The sequence below is a fragment of the Toxorhynchites rutilus genome, chromosome 2 (genome assembly GCF_029784135.1).
Source record: "Toxorhynchites rutilus septentrionalis strain SRP chromosome 2, ASM2978413v1, whole genome shotgun sequence".
NCBI lineage: Eukaryota > Metazoa > Arthropoda > Insecta > Diptera > Culicidae > Toxorhynchites > Toxorhynchites rutilus.
Window position 1 is genome coordinate 24262581 of NC_073745.1, and position 25901 is coordinate 24288481.

Sequence of the window (25901 nt, forward strand, 5' to 3'; positions counted from 1 at the left end):
AACGGTGTGCCCTCGTTAGCTGTATCCGCTTCCAATTCGTCAACTGGCAGGGAAGCAAAGACATTGTTTGTTGTTAATGGTTGTTGTTGAGCCAGTGGGGGAGCGCCCTTTAAAATATCCGCGAAAGTGCGTTTCGAGCGTTCCTTCAAAGAGCGCTTTTGTTTATCCCAGCGACTCTTGTAAGTTTCACAAGCTGAGAGCACGTGTGGGGATCCCCCGCAATATGGACACTTTTGCTCAGTCGCACTGCAGGATTTCCCCTCATGTTGCTCTCCGCAAGTGGCACAGCGCTCCTTGTTGGCGCAATAAGCTGCTGTATGACCAACTGACTTGCATTTGTTGCAAGTCATGGGCTTTGGCACGAATAGTCGCACCGGCAGCCTCAATTTGTCCACCATAACGTAGTCAGGGAGGGCGGCACCAGCAAAAGTGACTCGAAACGAGTCGTACGGCGTAAATTTCTTTTCTACTCCTTCCTGGGTAACTTTTCCAAGTTGGCGACATTCCAAGATTTTGACTTCCATCGAAGGAAGCCTCTTGAACCTGCCAACTCCCATACTTTCTATAGTTTTGCACGTCAGACCCGTTTCAGATATAACGCCCCCAATTTCTACGTTATGGGAGGGAATAAAAACTCGATATTCGAGGATGAAATGCTTATCAGCAACAATATCGTTCGCGTCATTTCGGTTAGTCACGACAACTCGCAATTTGTTCGGTCTTACTTTGCAAATTTCGGAAACAGAGGTGTATCTTTTCAGATCTGTCATAATCTGTACGACCCTCAAGGCTTTACCATTAGGTTTGGGCCGGAAAAAAACAACCGAAGGACCAGCGCCAGGCGCATCGTCCGGATAAACCCTGACACGGGGAGCGGATACAATAGGAGAGGAATTCGAGGACAAGGTTTGAGTGGGGACAGTAACATCAGAGGGGGGAAGGGATGTCGATGATTGGGTGGAAGTATTGGAGGAATCAGGGGAAAGGTTTGCAATCTTTTTTTTGGAGGGGGGCTTGGTAGTGTGAGTTGACTCGTCCCCAGAAGAAGAATCTTCGGGCATAGGAGTCCGTTTAAGGGACTTACTACACCCTGCTTGAGCAAGCGAGGGGGAGTCTGAAATGTCCATGTCTAGACCCCCACCCTCCTCCATTCTTAGAACGAACGATTATTACAATTTTTTTATCTCACTTGTAAACAAAAAAAATTAAAAAAAACTTAAAATAAAAATAATCACATAAATTTGTTGTTCCGATATGCGCTCTGTTACCCTATTAAGGGAGACACAAAAGTCACGCGCTACTGAGACAACACAATAGCAGAAGTTATTGTTGTACTCAACTGAGCGTCAACCACGTGTTGACGATGCCGTTATGGTTATTGATCCACTACAGACGCCGATCCAGACCACTGCAGAGGCGCTGCTTCCTCGGTTCTGGCTGCTTTGGGCACTTTGGGCACTAATTCACCACAGAACACACGATAAAAAAACCAACTTGTTGGGGAGAAGAGAAAAAAAAACTTCGAGAACAATGCTTGAAGAGTGATGAATAGCACATCCAGCTCCATCAAGTTGTTAGCGAGGGATTATTTGACTTAAATTTGATAATTTTATGTATGTTAAATAAAGCGTCGAATTTCGATCAGAAATACGATATTTCTTTTTCCCAAACCCTATATTATTTATCGTTCTATAATAGAAACATACCCATATAAGAGATTCAAAGTTGCTTTTACTCTCATTATATGATAATTTTCAGGTGTTTTTCTTTTTTCGGTGACGGTATTTTATTTCCATCAAGATAGAATAGCTTTACACACCATTACACCCAGAAAGGTAAATATATATTAACACTCTCCACAAAAGCATATATAGAAAACAATCGTAGAATTGAATCTAATTCCACCCTGTGGATCGGAACTATGGCACCTCTTCTCGGTACGATAACAACAGAATCCAATGAGGTCGCACTATTTGCATTGACATGTTACATGCTGACTGACGGTGTGAAAAGCAGACCTTCTAGTGCTATATCCCCTGCTGAAACCCCACCCTAAGAAAATATGCATTTCATTTACTGAAAAATATAAAAGAGTTATTCTTCTACAAAGGGTCGTTACAAATATGCAATATACAGTTTACACGGTGACAGCAAGAAAAGAAGGAACTGACTCCAGCGAGCTAGCGCAATTCGGATGCTGAGTTTAATAAACACTGCCAGCGGGATTTCTCGAATCCCTGGGCAAGTCCCCGGTCAGAACAGCACTACTGGTATGCAGCACTTTTGTGAGCTAATGCTAACTCAACCGGCGCTCCCCTACCACATTAGGTTCAGGAAATTGTCATAACTCCCGTCCGCATGACTAAATCGAGCTTCGTGTAATGTACCCCTGTCGAGGACATCGGTTGCAAGCGACAACCAATTGTGCAAAATTGTGTGTGTTAGCGTTTCGAATTGCAAAGTTTTCCCTATTGAATGTTCTGTCAAAAGGGTAAATATTCACGCAGCCGCCGCCGCCAGGGCGCGTATGTGTATTATTATACACATACTGGGAACCGGAGAACGGATCGAATTATGTAGGCTTTGATCTCGTTAGCAAATTTGCGAGAGGCCATGCGGCGACAGTGACGAATTGACGCGGAACGTTCCACGGGCTTCAATTAAAACCGGATTGATGCATTGAATCTCGATGGAAATGGGATCCTATCGCACAGTCATATTTCGTGCCACTGAATGGATTTATTTGAACTCATTTAAATTTTATAAAGCTCATTAATGTTCCACCAAGTTGTCCCTTTGACCACGACCATGAGCCTTCTGCCTGCCTAATAATGGCAAATAATTAACTGAGCCGAACATCGTCAGATAGCAAAGATTTAGTAAACCAATTTGTCATAGGAGCAATTTTACACTAATCGGACGTTTTCCGCTTTCCCGATCCGTTGGTCCCGATATCCGATACGTATTTACTGGTCTTCGATAGTGCGAAGATGGTAATAAATTTTCTTCGCCACCGTCCGGGACCCGGACCAAAAGCTATTGGCTTCCATCCCGGGCGCCGAGAGCAAATTATAGTCTGTCACAAGGTAATAGCTTTGTAAATGGTTGAGAAATTGTGCGCTGTAAATAATTGCTGCTGGAATCCGATGATGTTACGAACCTTATTTCTGCTGGCTCAACAAGTCATTCCAGGGTGATCAGTCCGCGTCAAAGATGGGCCTGAAATTGAAGAAAGAAAGAAACGTTAGATAATAATACGATTGCATTCAAATTTAAAATGTCTGGAAACATCCATTTCTTAGCAGATTTTCACAAACTTCCTCACTTCATACAACATTTACATCGTTTACATCCGCAATGGTAAGTATTGTGTACATTTTCACATTCCTTAGCCGCTTGTCGGGAATGATAAATGTTGTTTCGCTCCTTTCAACTCATTCCGATGAGCCAAGGAAAAAGAATCTTCCCAATTTCAAAACAGGTCTGCGGCCCCATTCCCGCTTCCGTCTGAATGATGGAAGGGGTCCTGCTCCTTGCTGCTTTGATGAATGAGAGCGGGAAAAAATATGCGGACAGGATGGACGTCGGAGGCCGGGTGGGGGTGGAAATCCTTTCACAGTTTTTCCCGCCGTCTAAGCTCATACTGTATGTGCGGAGAGTTTGGTGAGGTGCTTTGGTATTTACCCCAGAGGCGCGTAAAATGTTTCTTGGATGGAAAGCGATGATGATGCTGATTATAATGTGATGAAGATAAATCTCGTGCTGAGGATTTTGGCGAGCTGATCACACCGGAAAAGCAAGTTGCATTGCGAACTGCGAGCTGGAAGAAGACAAATCTCCGAGGCATTCATCTGAACCCCTTTCTTTTCAACGCATAGTTTCGACTGTCATTTCAAGAACAAATGGCTATAATGGTCAATGAAATAAAAGAGTTCTCTCTCACTTGATGTCGATTGCCGTTTTTCGACAATTTTCTCAACACTGAACTCAAATAAGAAAATGGAAAATCAATAACAACTTCTGCGTTTGATTCTGATTTTCTTTCTCCATTTTTTTTGTGATTCCCGCAAACAACAACCACACAATAAGTTCCTTCAGCAGTTCATAGCGGAGAAAAAGCACAAGCGGAAAACTTAAGCAAACAAACTATAAATTTTCTCTCATTTCTTATCTATAACGCTGAAAGATTTATATCGCTGTCATTATTCTTTCCAGAGCTTGTGCCGATTTTTCCCCCATCTTGTTGTTCCTTTCTTGTCCATTCACCCCGCAGTACGTGATTTTCCGCTCCGTGGCCAAGAAGGAGTGTTTTGTTGCTGCTGTTGGACTTCCGGTCCCGATTCCTGTCCGTGGGAAAGTTACACCCATTTCGTGTTTAGTTTCGAATGAGTTTTCGTTTAAATACGGACCATCAATATTGTAGTGTTGAGAGGTTTTACATTCGTTCCGTGAATTGTTGATTTTGGCTTTGGGATGTGGAATTAATGCTGAAGATTAACGAAACAAATGACGTGAAGAAGAATAAGAAGAAGAACGTTATTCGAAACTTCATTATTGAATTACTGAAACTGCTAGAGGAAAAAAAATCTTTTTTTTTTCATTTCAGCATTCCGTAATCCAACCTATGAAAATTAAATACCTAAAATTTGAAACTATCAGTGCGAATAATAATTCAGTTTTCTTCTAAAAATATCTGATATATCTGGTTATTCTGATAACTCTGATAAGTGCACAAAACATTTTTCGCGTCTTATTTTGTTCTGACTTTATTTTTATTAGTTGTGCAAAAAATATCATTGTTTCGTTTTGTTTTCTATGCCAAATATATCCGACCATAGCAATAATTAATTCAATGAACCCAGATTTCTCGCTTTTATTTATTTCTCAGCATGTTCTACTAATATAGTTTACTACAACGATAGCATTGATTGAATGAAAAATTACCTTTCAATATTCCAGAGAATGATTATAGCACAGAAAATCTAAAGAAAGATTTGGTAACTTGAATACAGTCTGTAAAAGGTATAGTCATAGCTTTTGCGAAAAGAAAAAAAAATCTTCTTCTAATACAGGTCGGACTCGATTATATACAGACTCGCTTATATGTGATTCGATTATATACAATTTTGGACTCGATTATATACAGTTTGAAAAACATTGTTTTTTTAAGTTTCAAATATGACTTATTTCAAGAAGAAATGTAACCTTTCAATGTTACAATGTTAATGTTCCCATGCCAAATTTGGCTTCATTAGCTTGATTAGTTTTCGAGTTATGCAGAAATTTGTGTTTCATTTGTATGACAGCCACCCCCTCCCCCCTTTAGAGAGGGGGCCGACGTCCCTGTTTTGGGACGAATAATTTTTTTCCGTGTATGAAAAGAAACGAAACGAAAGCAATGAATACTGCGACATCGGGTGAGATGTTTGAACATGGTGTTCTTGAATTATAAACATCGTGTTTGTTTTCATATGTAGATGTTTTCATATGTAGATGTTGTTCGTGTTTGGGATAGACATTCAACACTAGCGGAAACCATGTTCGAATTCAAACAAAAACATGAAATCGCGTGGACATTTGTAAGTGTTTTTCGGAAGACTGCTGAGAGCAGACAAACGACCACAAAGAATCAATATGGGTATCAAACTAAAGGGCTTGACCAGTAGAACACAGTTATTTATGAAAAATGAAAATTCAAGATGGCTGTCACTACAAAATGGCGGACTACATACTTTCCCAAAACCCCATTAATATGGGTATCAAATGAAAGGGCTTGACTAGTAGAACACAGTTATTTATGAAGAATACAAATCCAAGATGGTGGCCACTACAAAATGGCGATAGATATATTTTTTTTCCAAAACCCCATCAATATGGGTATCAAATGAAAAAAAATGACTTATTAGTTATTTATGAAAAAATGCAATTTTGAAATGGCCACCACCACAAATAGGCGATAAATATTTTTCTCAAGACCAAGTTATTATGGGTATCAAATGAAAGCGCTTAAATAGTAGATCGCATAACTTGAAAACTCCAAATCCAAGATGGCCACAATCACAAATTAGCAAATTACTTTTTTAAACTATTTTATTTAGCTTGCACTGAGTGTATGTATGTTTGTATGTCTGTAGAGTTGTCCCACATTAATAGAAATTTACCCAATATGAACTGACCGATTGTTCTGAAACTTATAAAACACCTTCACCCCTGCTGTCATTTTAAAATTGGTTGATCTTGAAAAATCAAATTTGTCCACCGCTACAAAATAGCTGATTCCATATTATCTCAAAAAATGTTGATTGGGATATGTGTATCAAATAAACGAGCTTGAATTGGAGAACACTCTATGCATTTTTCTGCAATCCACCCAATATTGATTTTAAATGAAATTATTTGACTAATAGAATACAGTATAATAGTTTTATTATAGAGAAATATTCTAATGAAACAGATAGTGGACTAAAAACTAGGAAATAAAATAAATTTAAAAATAAACTTTTTAGCTTAAACCGTTTCATTGTGATTAAACATAACAATGCACAATGGTCCAGGAGGTGCAATTAACTGGAAATTAGCAATTAGAGCTCGAGACTTATTCTCTAGAAAACTGTCCCAACAAAGTTGTTGCATATGATAGAGCGCTCATTTTTATGTTGTCAAAAATAGGGTATCAAAATTTACGATGAAATAAAAAATCTAACTTTTTTATCTTTATAGATAGAGGTAAACATAGTTCAACAATATTGTAGCCCCAGTTATTCTAAACAACTTTGTAGAACAAAAAAAATCTATCTCCTGAAATAACCGATATATCGCTTTTGCTTTACGTTGAGTTGGGGTGACCATTAAAAAATGATTTTTTTGATATAGCCTTTATATTTCAAATTCTGCATTCAAATGTCTTCGTAAGACTTTTAGAGTTTATTAATACTAACATTTTGCGATGCAGAACTTGAAATCATGAGATTTTGGGTGAAAAACCATCAATAACTTTGAGTAGGATTAAGATATTGTTCTGCATCGCAAAATGTAGGTCTTGATAAGCTCTAAAAGACGTACGAAGACAATTTTTTCAAACGCCCTAATGCAACTTAGAAAAAAAGTGCTAAATCATATTATCATATAATCTAAAAGTAGTAAAAAGCTTTGTTCCACAAAGTTATTTACAAAAACAGAGGCAACAATATTGTGGAACTAGGGTAAATGATCTTGGTTTGTCCAATTTGGGGTGTTTTTACGCAACTAGTAAATGCAAATCGATTTTTCTTCATGAAAATCACACATAATCGATAAGAGTTTGGGTTTGTTGAAAAGCCCCAAGTCTCTAGTTACTAATACTACCATAAGGTGTTGAAATTATTCAAATTTTTATGTTTTTTAACGATTTTCCTTAAAGAAGAATTATGATCATGGTTTGACCACCTCTGATCATGGTTTGCCCAAAAAAATGATCATGGTTTGTCCGGTTTTAGAAATCTCCATTTTTGAATGAAAATATTCGAATTCACAATTAGATGTTGCATTTATCATTGCTTGAGTTTACTGTCATCATATTGATTCATTCATAATTTAGGCTTTCTTCTGAAAATTGCTTTTTCTTGGGCATTTTAGAAGTGTTCACCTCAATCCAATCAACACAGAAAAATCATACTTCTGCTATGCGCGAAGCACACCATAAACAAACATAAATAAACTGCAGCGCGCCAAGCGGTTGCCATAGAAATGGACAACTCATGATCAGAATTGAGTTCATCAAAATGCGTTAATTTAATGGTTTAGCTATCTAAATCCGATACAAATGGTGAGCAAGCATGATGTTTACAATATTTATAAATGTTGTAATCCAGAAAAGGTCTGAATACGTGCCAAATAATCATCTGGTGATCGATTAAAAGTTCGCTCGAATGAGGGGCGCATTGACACAAATAGAAGGTGTATTTTATAATCCTTTAAAACATGTGATTTCGTGAAAATATACTATCAAACTACTATAAATCATGTAAAAGGCAATTTCATTTATATGTTTCGAAACATTCGAAGGCCTTATTTGACACAGGAGCGCTGAATTAGAGCATTCAAAAAAGTGGGCGAACCATGATCATATTTTCGACTGGACAAACCAAGATCATTTACCCTACACCATAAACAAACAAAAACAAACTGCAGTGCGCCAAAAAAACATGTGAACAAAACAACATTAGTGAATGGACAACTCATGATCAAAATTGAGGTCATCAAAATGCATTAATTACATGGTTTAGCCAAGTAAATCTAATACAAATGGTGTGCAACCATGATGTTTACAATATTTGTAAGTGTTATAATCCAAAAATGGTTCGAATACGTGCCAAATAACCATCTGGTGTTTCATTGAAAGTTAGCTCAAGTGAGGGGCGCATTGACACCAATAGAATGTGGTTTTTATAATCCTTCAAAGCATGTGAATCCGTAAACATATACTATAAAACTACTGTAAATCATGAAGAAGACAATATTATTTATATGTTTTGAAACATTCGAATACCTAATTTGAATTTAAAAACGTGGACAAACCATGATCATATCTTCGACTGGACATACCAAAATCATTTACCTTATGTTTATCTCTATCTATAAAGACAAAAAAGGTAGATTTTAAATTTGCCTTGAAATTTTGGTCACCCTATTTTTGACAACAATGAAAAAAGCGCTCCATCATATGTAATAACTCTGTCGAAGACAGTTTTTGTCTAGAATTTTAGAGAATAAATGTCTTCCACAAAGTTGTATTTAGTGCTTTTTTTCTAAGTTGCATTAAGGTGACCATAACAATATTCTATATCAAAGTTGTCTTCAGATGACTTTTAGAGCTTATCAATACCAATATTTTGCGATGCAGAACTTGAAAATATCATAATTCTTCTCAATGTTATTGATGGTTTTCCACCTAAAAACTCATGATTTCAATTTTAATTCATTCAAATACAAAAAATAACATCGTTTTGAAAATCTCACATTTTATAGAACGAGATATGGTCTTTCGAATGCCGGCAATAAACGTTGTTTATGTTTGCTCCAGAAAAAATAATAAGCAAATTAATAAAATATGTTTTTTTGGTAATAAATATCAATACCTTGACCAGAATTGAGATATTGACAATTTCTGCATAGCAAAATGTTTGTATTATTAAGCTCTAAAATTCTTTCGAAGACAGTTTGAATGTAGAATTTGAAAAATAAAAGTTGGAGCAAAAAAAACCGTTTTTTTCATGGTGACCCTAACGCAACTTAGAAAAAAGCGCTATATCGGTTATTTTAAGAGATAGAAAAATACTTTGTTCTAAAAAGTTGCTTAGAATAACTGGGGCTGCAATATTTTTGAACTATGTTTACCTCTATCTATAAAGATAAGAAAGTTAGATTTTTTATTTCATCGAAAATTGATCACCCTATTTTTGACAACATAAAAATAAGTGCTCTATCATATGCAACAACTTTATTGAAGACAGTTTTTGTCTAGAGAATAAGTCTCGACCTCTAATTGCTAATTTCCATGCACCTCCTGGACCATTGTGCAATGTACCAAAAGCTAGAAAATAATTAGTCAAGTAACAGTTAACCGTTATCACACCCCTTACTTTACATTGATCTAGGGCATTGATGAGACTAAAATAAAATCGTGGAGGACGTTTAATTTCCATTATCCACAGTTAACGATTCCATAATATGCCCCACGATTTCAGCATTTCGTAAGCTACATGCTTAACCTAATGCATTCAATAACTCGAAATTTTCAATTTTGCGACTTGGTCCCCTTCGACTTAATACCGACCAATATTGACTACGTCCAACAATTCAACTCTCTCCGTTTTTTTTTTTGAAACCAATTTTTATATCATATGAACAATTTTAATTACGACTAATTTTTTATAAGGGCGTATGCAGAAACATTCAACTTTTTTACAAAAAAAAAACGCAACTCGGGAATATGAAACTAGTTTCTTCAAGCTGGTGTACATTAATTAATTCCAAATGTGATGTTAATAATTATTGATACAAATCTCTATCGCATGAACCAACAAATAAATGTTCTTCAATTTTACTATTTTTAGAAGAAATTAAACCGTACCATCTTGTAAAAAGTCTTTTTTTAATTTTTTAAAACTTTCTTATTGTAGGAGCATACTAAGAACATGTTATAAGCCCTAGAAATAGTGGAGAGAAGCAAAGATCTTCGATCCGGGAAACCACAAAATTTATCGGTATATCAAAGAGTATAGTGGAAGAACTGAAAAGGTGCAACAGTAATCCTTCTCGATGAAGAGAATAGAGAATTATATCACAGTGGTCTATATGCTACAAGCTGGATTTTCTGAGAGTGAAAACAAAATTGATGATAGGAAACCGTCAAAAATCCTAAAGAGATTCCTCCAAAAACTAGCTCTCCAGCCGGGATGAATTTTTCGCTTTATGAAAAGACAGCCGAAACATTCCATGAGAGTTTATCATAATCTGGCCAAGCAGCGAGTTGTGCGCGAAGACATACTTGATGACCCAACAAGGTTTTACAATATGGACAAAAGTCGTATTTGTCGTATTCACGGAGGGGAAAACGAGCTGTCAAACCACGGATGTAAATGAAATAAATTTAGAAATTAAAAATGAAGTTTCCGATGAGCTAAAAACTTGTAAATCAGTTTATTGCGCTTCTAACCAAGATGATGGTGTCAACTAAAGGGTCTGTCACATCAAATTGCATCACGGAAAAACGCTGTAGAAATCCGCCCAGTAGACCGATCTTTTTGAAAATTTTAGACAGTAAAATAAAAACTATTAAACAACTTTTGGCATTTTATTTTTATTCATACTTCGAGCCCAAGCCCGTATGCTCGCACCTTCCTCTTTACCCCGTCCATAATGTTCTGTACAACGTCAGGTTGTAGTTTTTTTTGAACAGAAATCCATTTTCTCTTGAAGTCCGCCTCCGATTTGACAACTTTTGGGTTCTTCCGGAGGGCCTGCTTCATAATCGCCCAATATTTCTCTATTGGGCGAAGCTCCTGCGCGTTGGGCGGGTTCATTTCCTTTGGCACGAAGGTGACCCCGTTGGCTTCGTACCACTCCAACACGTCCTTTGAATAGTGGCACGAAGCGAGATCCGGCCAGAAGATGGTCGGGCCCTCGTGCTGCTTCAATAGTGGTAGTAAACGCTTCTGTAGGCACTCCTTAAGGTAAACCTGCCCGTTTACCGTGCCGGTCATCACGAAGGGGGCGCTCCGCTTTCCGCAAGAGCAGATCGCTTGCCACACCATGTACTTTTTGGCAAACTTGGATAGTTTCTGCTTGCGAATCTCCTCCGGAACGCTGAATTTGTCCTCTGCGGAGAAGAACAACAGGCCCGGCAGCTGACGAAAGTCCGCTTTGACGTAGGTTTCGTCGTCCATTACCAGGCAATGCGGCTTCGTCAGCATTTCGGTGTACAGCTTCCGGGCTCTCGTCTTCCCTACCATGTTTTGCCTTTCGTCGCGGTTAGGAGCCTTCTGAACCTTGTATGTACGCAGGCCCTCCCGCTGCTTGGACCGCTGGACGAATGAACTAGACAAATTCAGCTTATTGGCGACATCCCGGACCGAACTTCTCGGATCACGTCTAAACTGCTTAACTACGCGCTTGTGATCTTTTTCACTGACGGAGCATCCATTTTTGCCGTTCTTCACCTTCCGGTCGATGGATAGGTTCTCGAAGTATCGTTTTAGTACTCTGCTGACCGTGGATTGGACGATTCCCAGCATCTTACCGATGTCCCGATGTGACAACTCCGGATTCTCGAAATGAGTGCACAGGATTAATTCACGACGCTCTTTTTCGTTCGACGACATTTTTCCAAATTTACGAAAAATTGACAGTGAAGCATGGCCAACGTGATCTATACCCTCTTACTTGATTATAAGCGAAAGCTGAAGATATAATTCCTAAAAATTAAATTTCTACGGCGTTTTTTCCGTGATGCAATTTGATGTGACACACCCTTTATCCACCACAATTTTTGAACATAATCTTCAATTTGAAGGAGGATCGATGGTATTGAGGTCTGTATTCGCATAAATTTGTGTTTCATAAGTGTGGTAACTATGTTAAGTATAAGGTTTACAAAATCACACGTTCATAACTGCTCAATCGGACCGCATGCGGCTTATTCACCAAACCGTATCTTTTGAATTACTTTTTTTTTTCATGGGACAGGCTCTCGTTGAGCAGCGCTTCAATTACTATTAAAAGAACAAAGATTTTGGCAAAGCCTTCATCAATTACCTGGCATATGGGAAAAATGTGCAGCTTTCAATGTTCATTAATTTAAATTAAATATTTTAAACCATTAGAGAACAATGAAGTGTGTTTTCAATTTAAAAAATCAGTTTTAAATTTATACATCATTTTAAGACATGGTCAAAGTTTTCCACACGATATTTCAACAAATTTATCGCTTATCTCAACACATTCTTATGGTTTTAACCTCGACGATGGCACACTTCCTCTCCATAGTCCGTTTCATCAGCATCAGTGGCCGTATCGAGCAGAAATACAGCAATTCCACCAAACTGAGCAAACTCACGCCCATACACAGTCCGAGAATTCCTCCGCAGCTGGCGATGAAATCTGTTGTTCCGTATAGCTCCGTCCGCTTGGATGTGATAAACTGAGCATCTTTGAAGTAGATTTCCAATTTGGAAATTTGCTTGCTAAAATATGGATTGTCTTAAATATCGATTGTCTTATGATTCGAGCCACCTTCTGTCCACGAATCGGACCATACCTCTTAATCATATCCTCATAGGGTACACCGATGGGACCCAGCCTCAGACGGAGAGTTTCCTTGAAATTGAAAATCGTTTGCGTTATTTCGGCATCATATTGAATCGAATTGCACGATGGCAAGCATTTACAAGCAGTCCCAGCACCGGCCTTACGACGGATGTAGTTATCAGCGTTCTGCTCCAGCAACTGCTTCTGAGCTTCCAGTGTGCAGTACAGCTCGGAAGTTTCGCAGGTTCGCGTTTGCGCGGATCGTGGCATAGAAAATCGTACGCAGCCACATTTCTGGAGCGTGAAATTCGTGAGACATTCCAGTTCACAGTTGGCTTGAGTGTAAACGCGATAAAATTTAAGCTGTCGCTCGTTATTGAAGTAACACTGTCGCCGCTCCGGCTTATACCCAAACAATTGGGGATCCGTTCCGACGATCTGTGGCTTTACGGCAATCGTCACGTCTCGACCCAAGGTAACGCGGATAAACTTCGATGACACTTGCGGATACTCGCTGGGTGCGTGCAGTGATACCTTGAAACCTTGACTCTCGCGACAGTGATAGTCTAGATCTCGGTTGGTGGTCATCAGATGAACGTAGATTCCCGCTCGGAATCCGGATCCGTGCACTCGGATGGGGTACGAATTGAGGTCCGCGTCCGGGTGGTAGCCATCTTCGAGGCTCCAGCTAATTGCGGGTCCTGTTTCCGCCAGATAGTTGTAGTCTTTGTGCAAGGAATCCTCCCAAAACATATCGCGGGAAGAGAATCCGTTGAATGTCATGCAGATGCCTTCTTCGGTGACGGTTTCAGTGAACATCTCTTTGCATAAGATATCATTCAATTCGCAGTAGTAGATAGTGTCGTCAGCAAGAAACGAAATACGCTTCAGAATGTGCACAATGTTGTCCTTCAAAAAGTATTTATCATATATATGGTGGTAAGTTGGCCAAGTGTGGAACCACTCATCACATATCTGTAGTGTTGACAGAAGATACTGCCGTCTGAAACAAAGAAATGTAAATGGTCTTATCTGAAACAATGAAACAGTTCCCCAACTCAACATCTGTCAGATTCGACGATGATCTATGAGCGAATTTCAGGAACGAGTCAGTGAAGTTCAAATAGTCCCGCTTGATTTTAGCTTCCGGACATACGGTAACGGCCGGGAATGGGATCTGCCATACCGGAGTGGTCTCTTCATCGAATGTAATGATCACAGGATTCTCCTCCCATTTGCGGTAAATGTTATCGATCAGCTTTCCGCAGCCAAATAACGACAACAGAAACACAAACACCCACCAGAACTTTTCGCACATCGAACGCTGCCGAGATCCGATATAGCTTATTCCGTGAATGGTACTGTTGGAGCAGAATTCAACCAGTAAATCCCGCAATCCGGCCCGAATCCTACGCCATTTGCTTGGTTCCTTGGCTATCGCGAATTTCACTGTCTCGACATTCCGCTGTGGGGAGGCTCGAATAATTTGGCCAAAATCACGACCATACATTTGGATCCACTGGTGTTGGCTCATCTTGTCACGCTCAGTGTATACGGAAAACTGTTTGAATTGTTTTTTGGAACAGAACCTCTGAGCTCGGCATGGCGCAATGCATTACTTCGGTGCGAACATCGGGATCATCCTTCGGGTTTATTTAACTTAATTACCAGTTCTGGGATATGTAATTTGCGTCGCGGTGCATATGTTACCTTCGCGTGAAATCATACAGAACGCTGTTAGATTATGTCATATCATTGCCTACGACGGACTTTTGTTGGTTTCGTTACGGATGTTACTTAAAAGTATCAAAGTTTCAATGAATCCAAATGCACGAACGCAATGTCATTGCTTGTAAACATGCGATGATTTGTATGTGTTAATTGATAAAGCCGACTGGGGGTTTTTAAATGAACAAATTCTCCAACTGAAACATTCCATCGTCTGCGAGATGCAGAATGTTATCGTATGTATTTCTTCAGAAGTATTGTACTTCAATTTAATTTTTTTTAAATAATAATTATCATTCACCTCTACCACATTTACATAAATTGTGCGTGTAATTTTTACAGCTACAATAGAACAATAGTTTTTTTTTCTAATTTTAAAGATGATAGTTTCAATTATTCTAACTTATCCTAGTCTTTCCGAAGCTGAAGAGACATATTCAGCAACATGAAAAGAGTTTCTCGGAATTTACTTCGCGGCAAAAACTTTATTGAACAACATTCAAGACCTATACTGATGACGAAGCACTCACAAAGGAACTTAAATTAACAAATTTCACAGGAAGAGTCACGTGACAAAGGGTCTACTTGGAATAATTCAATTTTAAAATATTTTACAAGAAAGGTGAGCAAAACATTGCTGTTAACGGCTTTTCGAGGATTCTTTGCTTTGAATTGAACTTGAACAAGGAATTGTCGAATGAATTTCATGAGAATGACACAATCTACGTCTTTCAGGAACATATTGGGGTACAAATTGAAAATCGAAAATCGAGCACATCGGGAAAATTGTCCAATTTCAAACGCTTATTGCTCAGTCATTTAATGATGGATTGATTAAATTTTTGCGTGAATCGATTTCGGCACTCCATAACAATTTTTTATATTGAAGAAAATAATATATGTCATGTAACTAACTATCGAACAATTGAAAAATCTCAACCCTTATCCTAACGGAAATACCCACTTCTGATTGGTCGAAATTGATTACACATGCGGCGGGTCCCTAACAGAGACATCAAAACCAAGCTGCCTGGGGGAATTGGCATTGCAAATGTATGAAAGTAGGGGGAACATTTGTTCCTACCCAGATGTGTTCCTTAACAGAGACATGAAAACCAAGGTGCTCAGGGGAAATCGGCATCGCAAATATATGCAAGTCGGTGGCATTTTTATATTGCAAGTAAGGTGAGTGATACGGTTAATTCTAGCAAATAAAATTTAAATTTGGAACTTTAATGTTGGTTGCTTCGTGAAATTTCATATCAATGACCGATAGTGTATTGTGAAAAATTTAGCACAAGTGTAAGTGTAAAGTTGTATATGGTAGCAGTTGTGCTAAAATGGCTTGATATATGAAACAATTTATTTCAATTTTCATAAATAGAAACCAAGGTGTGTTCCCGCTCGAGAACGGGTCGTTTGGTTTAAGCTGTCTGTTTTGTTGTGTTCATTTTCACCCAAGGAAAGTTTATACGGCGAGAAAAATTGGAAAAGAAGAAATATTGGAAAAAGTGTTTTCCCATATGCTCTACAAATATTATATGGTGCTCTTAGTCCAATTAAAATTCGCATTGGGTTGAATATATACTCAGAAAATAAAAGTTATATCAGAAAATTACCTTCTCCATTTCAAATATGTTTTCTCTATATTAAAGTAACATGCTTTTACTGATGAGAAAAATTGATAATTCTGTTCGGTATTTTTCTTTATTTCATTCATACATAACAAAGGAGGCATTTCGTCTAGGATCATGGAGGGCGGTTTTCATCATATCTCATTCCACTCCTGTGTCTTTTATCTTATACGCACCATCCAATGACTGTTTACCATCTTTCTGTCATCATCACTCGGTAGAAACTGTTGGAGCAAACAATACCCTACAACCAAACAAAACGGCCCTTTTCAGGGCCGCCAAATCATTATCAAAGAGTTTAACGATGTAATTCTTCAAAAACATCCTAAATAAACAGATAGCCTAACGGAATCCTACGTCAACTATGCGGTCGTGTCTCAGACACAACCCTCCTGTGATTTTTTCAAACCAATTTTGTTTTGCATCAACCAAATTACACAAACGAAGACTTAAAAGACTTGTTGACAAAACACATAAGCCCGACCGAATCCATTGGAATTCGTGCGGATTCAATAATCGCAAAGACATGCAAGGAAATTCATGTCTCTCACTTTAAAAATATAAAAGCATACATATATCAGAAACCAACCAAAATAACTTTATCAAGAAATGTCATAGCTTCAAGGATACAAACTAACATGCGAGCAAGTAAAGAAATCTGTATATTTTTCACGCTTGTTCTTCTTCTTCTGGATGGCACTAACGTTCCAGTGGAACTTTTGTCTTCTCAACGTAGCACTACTTGCGTCATTTTTATAAATAGTACAGGTAAACTTACGATATAACGTACATTTCACTTTCAAAATTGTACGTTGTATCGAAGCATAATAATGTACTCACAGACGTAGTACATTATTGTGTTGCTGTTTTAGTCAAGTTAATGAATAACTTCAATCAGAAGACGAAGCCAGCTTTTCTCATGATGTTTCCCTTCGTACTGTTGATTAGAGCTTGATTCATTTAGAATCTGGAATCACAAAACCAGCTGTATTTCGAGATTGATTGAAGGTACAAAACTTGTTTTAGCATCACAATACAGATAATTCATTGTTCTATCAGAAAAAAAATTTCCTTTACACTTTGAAAAGGTGTACGTTATATCGAGGTAAAATGTACGTTATAACGAGGGTATGTTATATCGAAGTTTCCCTGTACTTGGTTCAGATTTCTATGCCGAATAGCACGCCTTGAATGTACTCTGGAGTGGCAAGCTCTAGAATACGCGTGACCACAGCGCAAGCCGGAAGAATTTTCTTTGACGCATGTTGGCAAAGGTAAAAGAGTTTGTCAAAAATTGTAAATCGTGTAAGTTTGCTAAATATGAGCGACAACAATTCAAAATCCCCCGTTTCTGAAGAATTTATGATGAGCCTTTCGAGAATGTCGATTTATCGATGATTTCGTGAAGGGAACTAAAATATTCCTTACATTTGTAGTTCTTTGAATTCGCGCAAAGGGCCTGGCCGGGTAAGGGAGTAAAAAGTGCCCCCAAACCAAATCACCAGCTGTATGGCAATATTGTATAGGATATTAAATAAGAAATTTAGACGGTTTATTTGAACCCCTATGTGGTTTAACATAGAATCTATAGTGAAAAACGTACTTTTTCGTTTATTTCACGCTATCCTCAGAAGCTTCGAAATAAAAATTTAAAAAAAACTACTGAATGTGCATCTTACTACGGTGTATCAAGAAAAATTATCAAAAAAAAAAATCATAAAAATGTTAGTACTAAAAAAATATTGTAATTTAGAAAAAAAAATTTGGGATTTAGAGATTTGGTACTACTCTAATTCATATTTAAATGTGTTTCTACGGCTTTTCTATATATATGTGATTTTTTTCAGATTTATTTCATTGTTGCGCGGCACAAAAAAACTTTTTTTTTTATATTTCCAAAGAGTCTGGCTGGGTAAGGGAGTAAAAAGTCTCCCAAACCATATCACCAGCTGTATGGAAAATATTGTATAGGGTACTAAATGAAACATTTTGGCAGTAGTAACATACATTTGAGTCCGCCATAGAATCTATGGTGAAAAATGTACCTTTTCGTTTTTTTCATGCCATTCCCAATAACTTTGAGACAAAAATATGAAAAAATACAGAAAGTACATCTTACTAAGGTGCATCGATGAATATCTTCAAACTATTTTTTCATCAAAAAATCTAATAATAAAAAAATAAATACACAGTACAAACAAAAATTATTGATTTTCTGGCATTTCGAAATTTTGAAAAAAAGTTATATAACTTTGAGACCCACTTCTGCTCTAATTTATTTTTAAATGCGTTCGTATGTGACTTTTTTTCTTCATGTGGCGTAATTTTTCCTGAATTTTTAAGAGCATTGCGAGACACAAAAATAATTTTCTTCATCGTCTGCATTATTGCATTTGCATATATTGTATTCGTGGTTTTAAATTGTAAGGTTAAAAGTTTAAAAAATAAAAACAATTCGGAATGTTTAAGTGTTCTTTTCATTAATCCGAATGATCTTTCCACAAGGACTTTGTTTTTTTTTCACAGAGCTCTATCATACTGCTGACTCCTATGAATTTGGTAAACCATCTAAATCAAATGTAAAGATGATCTCATATATTTTAAGATACGAGAAAAAAAAGGTACAGTGCAATGCTCTAAATATATCGACAAAATTTAGACATATGAAAAACAAAATTTAAAAAATATTAGAGCAGTAATGGGTCTCTAAATTTAAAATAAATTAAAAATGTCAAAAGGCAAAACAAAATATGTTTTTTGAAAAAAACAACACATACGAATGCATTTAAATAAAAATTAGAGTAAAATTGGGTCTAAGAGTTATTTTGTTTTCTAAATTTCGAAATGCCTGAAAATATATTTTTTGTGCCGCGAAAAACACTCTAAATATTCTGAAAAAAATCACTTATACCTAAAATAGACGTAGGGAGAAATTTGAATACAAACTAGAGTAGTACTGAATCTCAAAATAAAAAAAAAATATTTTAATTTAAAATAAAAATAAAAATTTATTTAATTTTTTTTAGTGTTTGATTTTCTGATGAACAAATTGTTTGAAAATATTGATCGATATACCTAAGAGAGATGTACTTTCGGTATTTTTTTTTCATATTTTTGTCTCAAAGCTATTGAAAATGGCGTAAAAAAACGAAAATGTGCATTTTTCACCATAGATCCTATGGTGTGCCATATAAGGACTCAAATATATGCTACCAAAATGTTTTATTTAGTACCCTATACAATATTTTCCATACAGCTGGTGATTTGGTTTGGGGGGCTTTTTACTCCCTTACCCAGCCAGACTCTTTGGAGATATAAAAAAAAATATTTTTTTGTACCGCGCACAGAGAAAAATCTGAAAAAATCACACATATCTAAAAAAGCCATAGAAACACATTTAAATATGAATTAGAGTAGTACTGGATATCTAAATCACAATTATTTTTTTTCAAAATATCAATTATTTTTTAGTACTAAATTTTTTTATGAATTTTTTTTTTCCAATTTTTCTTGATACACCGTAGTGAGATGCACATTCAGTATTTTTTTTCAAATTTTTATCTCGAAGCTTTTGAGGAAAGCGTGAAACAAACGAAAAAGTACGTTTTTCACTATAGATCCTATGTTAAACCTCATAGGGGTTCAAATAAACCGTCAAAGTTTCTTATTTAACATCCTATACAATATTTGCCATACAACTAGTAATTTGCTTTGGGGGCACTTTTCAATATCAATATGGGTATCAAATGGAAGGGCTTGACTAGTAGAATACAGTTATTTATGAAAAATGCAAATCTCAGATGCGGCCACTACAAAAATAGTGGCAACAGCGATAAACAATTCCTGGTAAAAATTCAGGCAAAATGCAAATCCAACATGACCCCCATCATAAAATGGCACCATATTTTTTTCAAAGACCCATCAATCATATCAAATGAAAGGTATCAAATGAAAGTGCTCGACTATTAGAACACAATAGATCATGAAAAATCCAAATCCAAGATGACCACAGTTCCCAAATAAACAATTACTTTTTAATGGTTCCATTCAGCTTGCCATGTTTGTATGTATGTTTGAGTGTTTTGTAGGGTTGTCCCAAATTAATTGAAATTTGACCCCGTTCCTGCTGACTGATTGATCTGAAATTTTGAACATACCTTTAACTCTACTGTCATTATAAAACTACGTATTCCATGATCTTGAAATATTCAATTTGGCCGCCGCTTAAAAATGGCTGAATGGTTTGACGTGGAGAACACACTACACTATGAACAACATAAATTCAAAAAAGTCGCGGCCATAAAACAGTCGACTATGTATTTTTTTGCAATCCCCTCAATTGCTATCATATGAGATGATTTGACTAATAGAAAACAGTACATCATCGAAATATTCCGTAGAAAGTTAGGTAAGAACAAAAATTGAAAAAAAATTGTTTTGAATGGTTTTAATGTAGAGAAGAATACTAATGATACAGATAATTTACTAAAAACTAGAATATAAAATAAGTAAAAAAAACTGTTTAAGTTAAACGATGACCAAATTGAATTTTACAAGATCATGGAATACGCAGTTTTATAATGACAGTAGAATTAAAGGCGTCTTCCAAATTTCAATTTTCTATTAATGTGGGACAACCCTACAAACTTTCAAACATACATACAAACAGGTCAAGCTGAATGAAACCATTTAAAAAGTATTTAGTTGTTTGGGAACTGTGGCCATCTTGGAATCGTATTTTTCATGATCTGCTATGTTTTTTTAGTCGAGAACTTCCTTCCTTACCCATATTGAAGAGGTTTTGAAAAAATATATATATGGCGCCATTTTGTGGTGGCGGTCATTTTGGATTTGCATTTTTAATAAATTATTATTTGATATACATATTGATGGGGTTCTGAGAAAATGTGTAATCCGCCATTTTGTAGCGGCCACAATCTTGGATTTTCAAGATCATGGAATACGCAGTTTTATAATGACATCAGAGATAAAGATGTGTTCCAAATTTTAGCGCTTCATACAAAGTTACAAAGTCACAAACATACAAACGGGCCAGCCTAGATAAAACTGTTTAATAAATAAGTACAAATCATAATTATAATACGTTTACCGACAGAAAATTGTTTTTTATGACTCGATTATCCGGAGTGAAAAAAAATCAATACTCCGGATAATCGAGTCCGACCTGTATTAACACTTTGACGTCCGCGCGTTTCGTACAAAAATATTCACTTGGCGCCGGCAGCACTATTTCGGATTACTTGGCTTGTCGCCGCCCGTTCTTGACATTATTGGGAAATTATAAATTGTTAAGTTTTATCAATCTCATCGTTAGTTTTCATAAGTTCTCAACCCTGTTCCCCTACTTTCATTAAATTTAGAGAATATACATATGTAAATATTACAAACCTGTCCATATTCGCCCCACTATATGTCAATGCGGGTAATCATCGAAAAAATGTTCTGCTTTTCGGTCTGTTTTAATTTTAGTAAAAACATTGAAAAACATTCGGCCGATTAATTCGAAAAACAATATATTGAAATGCAAGAAACTGCATACGAGGGTCACTATTTATATTTCGGGAATTGGCAACACTGATGTCATGTGAGTCCATATGACGGTTCCATCGTAAAGTTTGACATTTTTGACGATATACGTACTCAGAACATTTTGTCATACGGACGCTATTTGTTTATTTTATATTTAGTTGAAAGTTTGGTCTCGGCAAAAAAATGGAACTGAATCGTGAACATTTTCGTGCGATGATTTTCTACGACTTTCGACGTGGATTATCACAACAAGAGTGCGCCAATCAACTTAATTTGACTTTTGGACTTTTTGGCGATGAAGCTCCATCAAAAACCACTGTGTATCGCTGGTATAGTGAATTCAATCGTGGTCGTAGTTCGCTGTCCGACCAGTTTCGTGAAGGTCGTCCAAAATCGACTGTAGTGCCAGAAAACATCGATGCTGTGCACGAAATGATTAAGCAAGATCGTCATGTAACCTATTGTGAGATTGAGGCATCCCTAAGCATTAGTTCCACCACTATAAATGCGATTTTACATGAACACTTAGTTGTGCGAGAATTATGTTCACGTTGGATCCCACATAATTTGACATGGGCTCAAAAAAAGGCTCGCGTCGATTGGAATAAATGCTTTGAAAATTGGTTTAAGCGCATGCAAAAGTGTATCGATCATCGTGGCGAGTACTTTGAAAAACAATAAAAATATATTCGCAGCTTAACTATTTGTTTTTGTTCCTATTCCCGAAATATAAATAGTGACCCTCGTATAAGTTTGGAGAAACGTGAGTTTCGAAAGATATGATTAAAGTTCTTCTTAATATGTCCGTATTTCCCCACCTTCCCTACTTATAAAAACAAAAAACATGTTGGCGTGTTTAAGTTATTGTTGCCTAAACAAAACCCCAACAGAATGTAAACGATACTAAAGTGCTATCGCCGGCCACAGAGATACTATGCACACGTAACCACTGTGGTGTCGCCGGCAGTCAGCCGCTAGTTTTCGCGCGTAACCACTGTGGTGTCCCCGGACGCCAAAGTGTTAAGAAAAAAGTCACAGAAGGTTGTGTCCGAGACACGACCGCATAGTTGACGTAGGATTACGTTAGGCTATCTGTCGCATGCTGATTTTGGATGTTTGAAAAAATATATTGTTAAACTCTTTGATAATGATCTGATGGCCCTGAAAAGGGCCGTTTGATTTGGTTGTTGGGTATTTTTTGTTCATTTCACCAGTGTTACAATCGAGCTTTCGGTATCAGTGATAGAAAGTTGTTTCAGCTCCGATGCACGTTTACGAGATTGGCGCTCATATTGCGTGAACATATATTCCGACATATTTACTCGCGTAAAACTTTATGGAGCAACAAAAACAACAATTCACTTCTGTTGTTTTTTGGCAGCGGTAGCTTTTTCGGAGCCGCTGCTGCTTATTTCTGTTTTTATTTTGGTGGTTTTCGTTGACACCATCACGTCGAGCTAAACGGCGAATAGCGAATTTGATACACTGGATATTGTCATGTAGAACCTTGCGATACGCTTCGATCCTCCTTTGCCTTCCTTGCCGCATGAAGTCATGTTGGTTGATGTTGATCTGATGTGACCACACATAAAACACTAAAAACATATATGTTTACCGATCTGAGCGTCGAACAAAATGAGAAATCTGACTGAGCAGCAGCATCAGCAAAAAGAGAGAACATGCCTGAAACTTTCTGCTCATGATGTTTGCTGTTGCCATCAGTACTGGACCGATGCGGGACACAGCTCGATTGTTGATGTTAGGCCTCGATGTTTACCGCCGCTGCTGCTGCTACTGCCACTTAAGTTTGATATGAGACACAGCTCAATTGTTGGCCGCTCAGATTCGATGCTCGTCTTGAAGTTCACTGCTGCACTTTCACGATTCCAAGAATCATGTGCTCGCACTTCTGATGGAGAGAGCGTGCCCGAAATGCTCCGCTCGCGATGCTTACTGCTGCCACTAGTAGAGTAGTAGTAGTTTGTCGCTGCTTATTCTGCCATAGAAGCTTGATGTGAGGCACAGCTAGCCTATTGACCACACAGCTTCGATGCTCGTCTATATATTAGCCGCGTCCACTGCTGCTGCTCTCCACTGTTGTCCGTTCCACGTCCGTTGTAAAAATGAATAAAATCCACGAACGCTCCATCCTTTTATATCATTTGGTATGTGTGAAGTAGGCGCCTCCTCCTCGATTGTCATACAGCTTGCCGGTGAACGAACGAATCGGGCGTGAAAAAGAAATGACGTCAATTTCGATCAATCAGGCCTAGGTATCTTCTGTTTGGATAGTGGTTGAGATTTTTTAATTGTTCGATTGTTAGTTACATGATATATATTATTTTATTCAATGTGAAAAATTATTACGGAGTGCCGACAACGTATGATGCAAACATCTCATCAACCCATCATGAAATGAATGAGCAATAAGCGTTTGAAATTGGACGGGTCGCTCATTTATTTTCTAACGATCATTAATTTTCTAACCGGGAAGCAGTTGACATACTACGCTGCGCTTTTATGTACATGAAAAACCACTTTTAACATGCGGGGAAAAAATCTTATATGAAAATTGCCAGATGTCAATGTTGCCAAGCGTAGTTATTGATGGTTAACCCATCCGTTACGAGCGTCGTCTATAGACGACATCCACGCGACGAGCTGTGTGTACGAGCGTCGTCTTTAGACGACATGAAATTCATACTGCTCTTCGATCACACCAGCGCGATGTGCATACTTTTCGGCGCAGTACTTCGTACAGGGGTAGCACTTCGGCGGAGCACACTGCCGTAATGAAAGGGTTAAACCGACGCCGAACCGAATAGCGATGAACGCACCCATATCACGAACTTCGACATTTGATTTGCTAGTATGGTGCTACTCGCCTGTGTAGTTCGCGCAAAGGCATCGGCAAAATATTATTTTAGAAAATTCCTTGAGGCATTTGTTTGAAACGTGCTGTGTATGACCGAAGCCGTTTCGCTATATATATATATATACATACATATGTTATTCGCCTCCCTTACCGCATCCAGTCAGGTTGGTTGATGGAAAGTATGTTTCTGACGTGATAAGTTTCCTGTTAGTTGCACATGATCAAAGAAAATGTAAAAGTAAACAGGAAGGAAGGAAGGTATTGTATTATAGAGACTTTAAACTTTTGCAGTTCATTCGTCTCTAGCCATGAGAAAGGCCCTTTGAAAACTCTACTCTATTCTACTCCAGCGGTACCACCTCCGCCCTCTTGCCTTGAGAAAGGCACTCGATCCCTCGCCGTCCAGCCCGTCCAGCAACAATGCTGTCCAGTCGGTGTCCACACAAAGAATGATGAAAAGTAAACAGTATTTTTGATCGTAGTTTTATATCATTTTTATGATAAGTGGAAAACAACAAATTAAACTCTTTCGTTTCAAAGCAATATCGAAAGTCCTGAAAAGGACTGGAATGGTTAAATGGGTTGTACGGAATCTGCTGCGTGCTAATGTGAGGTTTCAGTCGGATGTAGCAGTTGTTAACTTTTTGGCAACGGTAGTTTTTTCCGAGTCGCTGCTGCTTTCCTTGGTTTTGGCATCTTCGGCTTCTGTGCGTCGGTTTGCAAGGGTTTCGTTGACACCATCACGGTGAGCTAAACAACGGATAGCGGGTTTGATACACTGGATGTTGCCATGTGGAACCGTGCGATACACTATTCCTTAACCGGGTCCTTTGTCTCCTTTAACTCCATAACCGCATCCAATTGTATTGGTTGATGTGAACAGGAGTACCAGCAATGCACACTAGAAACACATATGTTTATCGATCTGAGCGTCCAACAAGAATGAGAAATCTGACTGAGTAGCAGCAGCAGCAGCAGCAGTAGAGAAAGAGAGAATGCCTGAAACTCTCTACTCATGATATTTGTTGATGCCAACAGTAGTGGACCGATGCGAGACACAGCTCGATTGTTGAGGTTCAGCATCGATGTTTACCGCCGCTGCTGCTGCCACTGCCACTTATGTGAGACACAGCTCAATTGTTGGCCGCTCAGATTCGATGCTGCATTTTCACGATGCCAAGAAACGTTCTCTCAAGTACGAGTTATAGCTATTCAAAAACCCGGAAAACCCGCGTCCGACTTCAATTCGTACCGCCCAATAGCAATGCTGTCTTGTATACGGAAATTGTTGGAGAAAATGATCTTGTTTCGCCTTGATCGATGGGTTG

The 25901-nt window shown here is 37.7% G+C and overlaps 2 protein-coding genes across 3 annotated transcripts in view; both read right to left on the reverse strand.

The window, feature by feature from the left end:
* Window positions 1-25901, reverse strand: part of LOC129764786 (uncharacterized) — a 1146248-nt gene that overhangs the window by 770287 nt on the left and 350060 nt on the right. For both annotated transcript variants that reach the window (XM_055764269.1, XM_055764265.1), the window contains exon 2: window positions 3161-3219. The gene's annotated coding sequence lies outside the window, so the exon portion shown is untranslated. The remainder of the gene's footprint in view (window positions 1-3160; window positions 3220-25901) is intronic.
* LOC129765599 (pickpocket protein 28-like) lies at window positions 12473-14320 on the reverse strand. Its single transcript, XM_055766012.1, has 3 exons — window positions 13845-14320; window positions 12797-13789; window positions 12473-12722 (listed from the first exon to the last, which is right to left on the reverse strand). The coding sequence occupies exons 1-3, from the start codon at window positions 14318-14320 to the stop codon at window positions 12473-12475; spliced, it is 1719 nt and encodes a 572-aa protein (XP_055621987.1).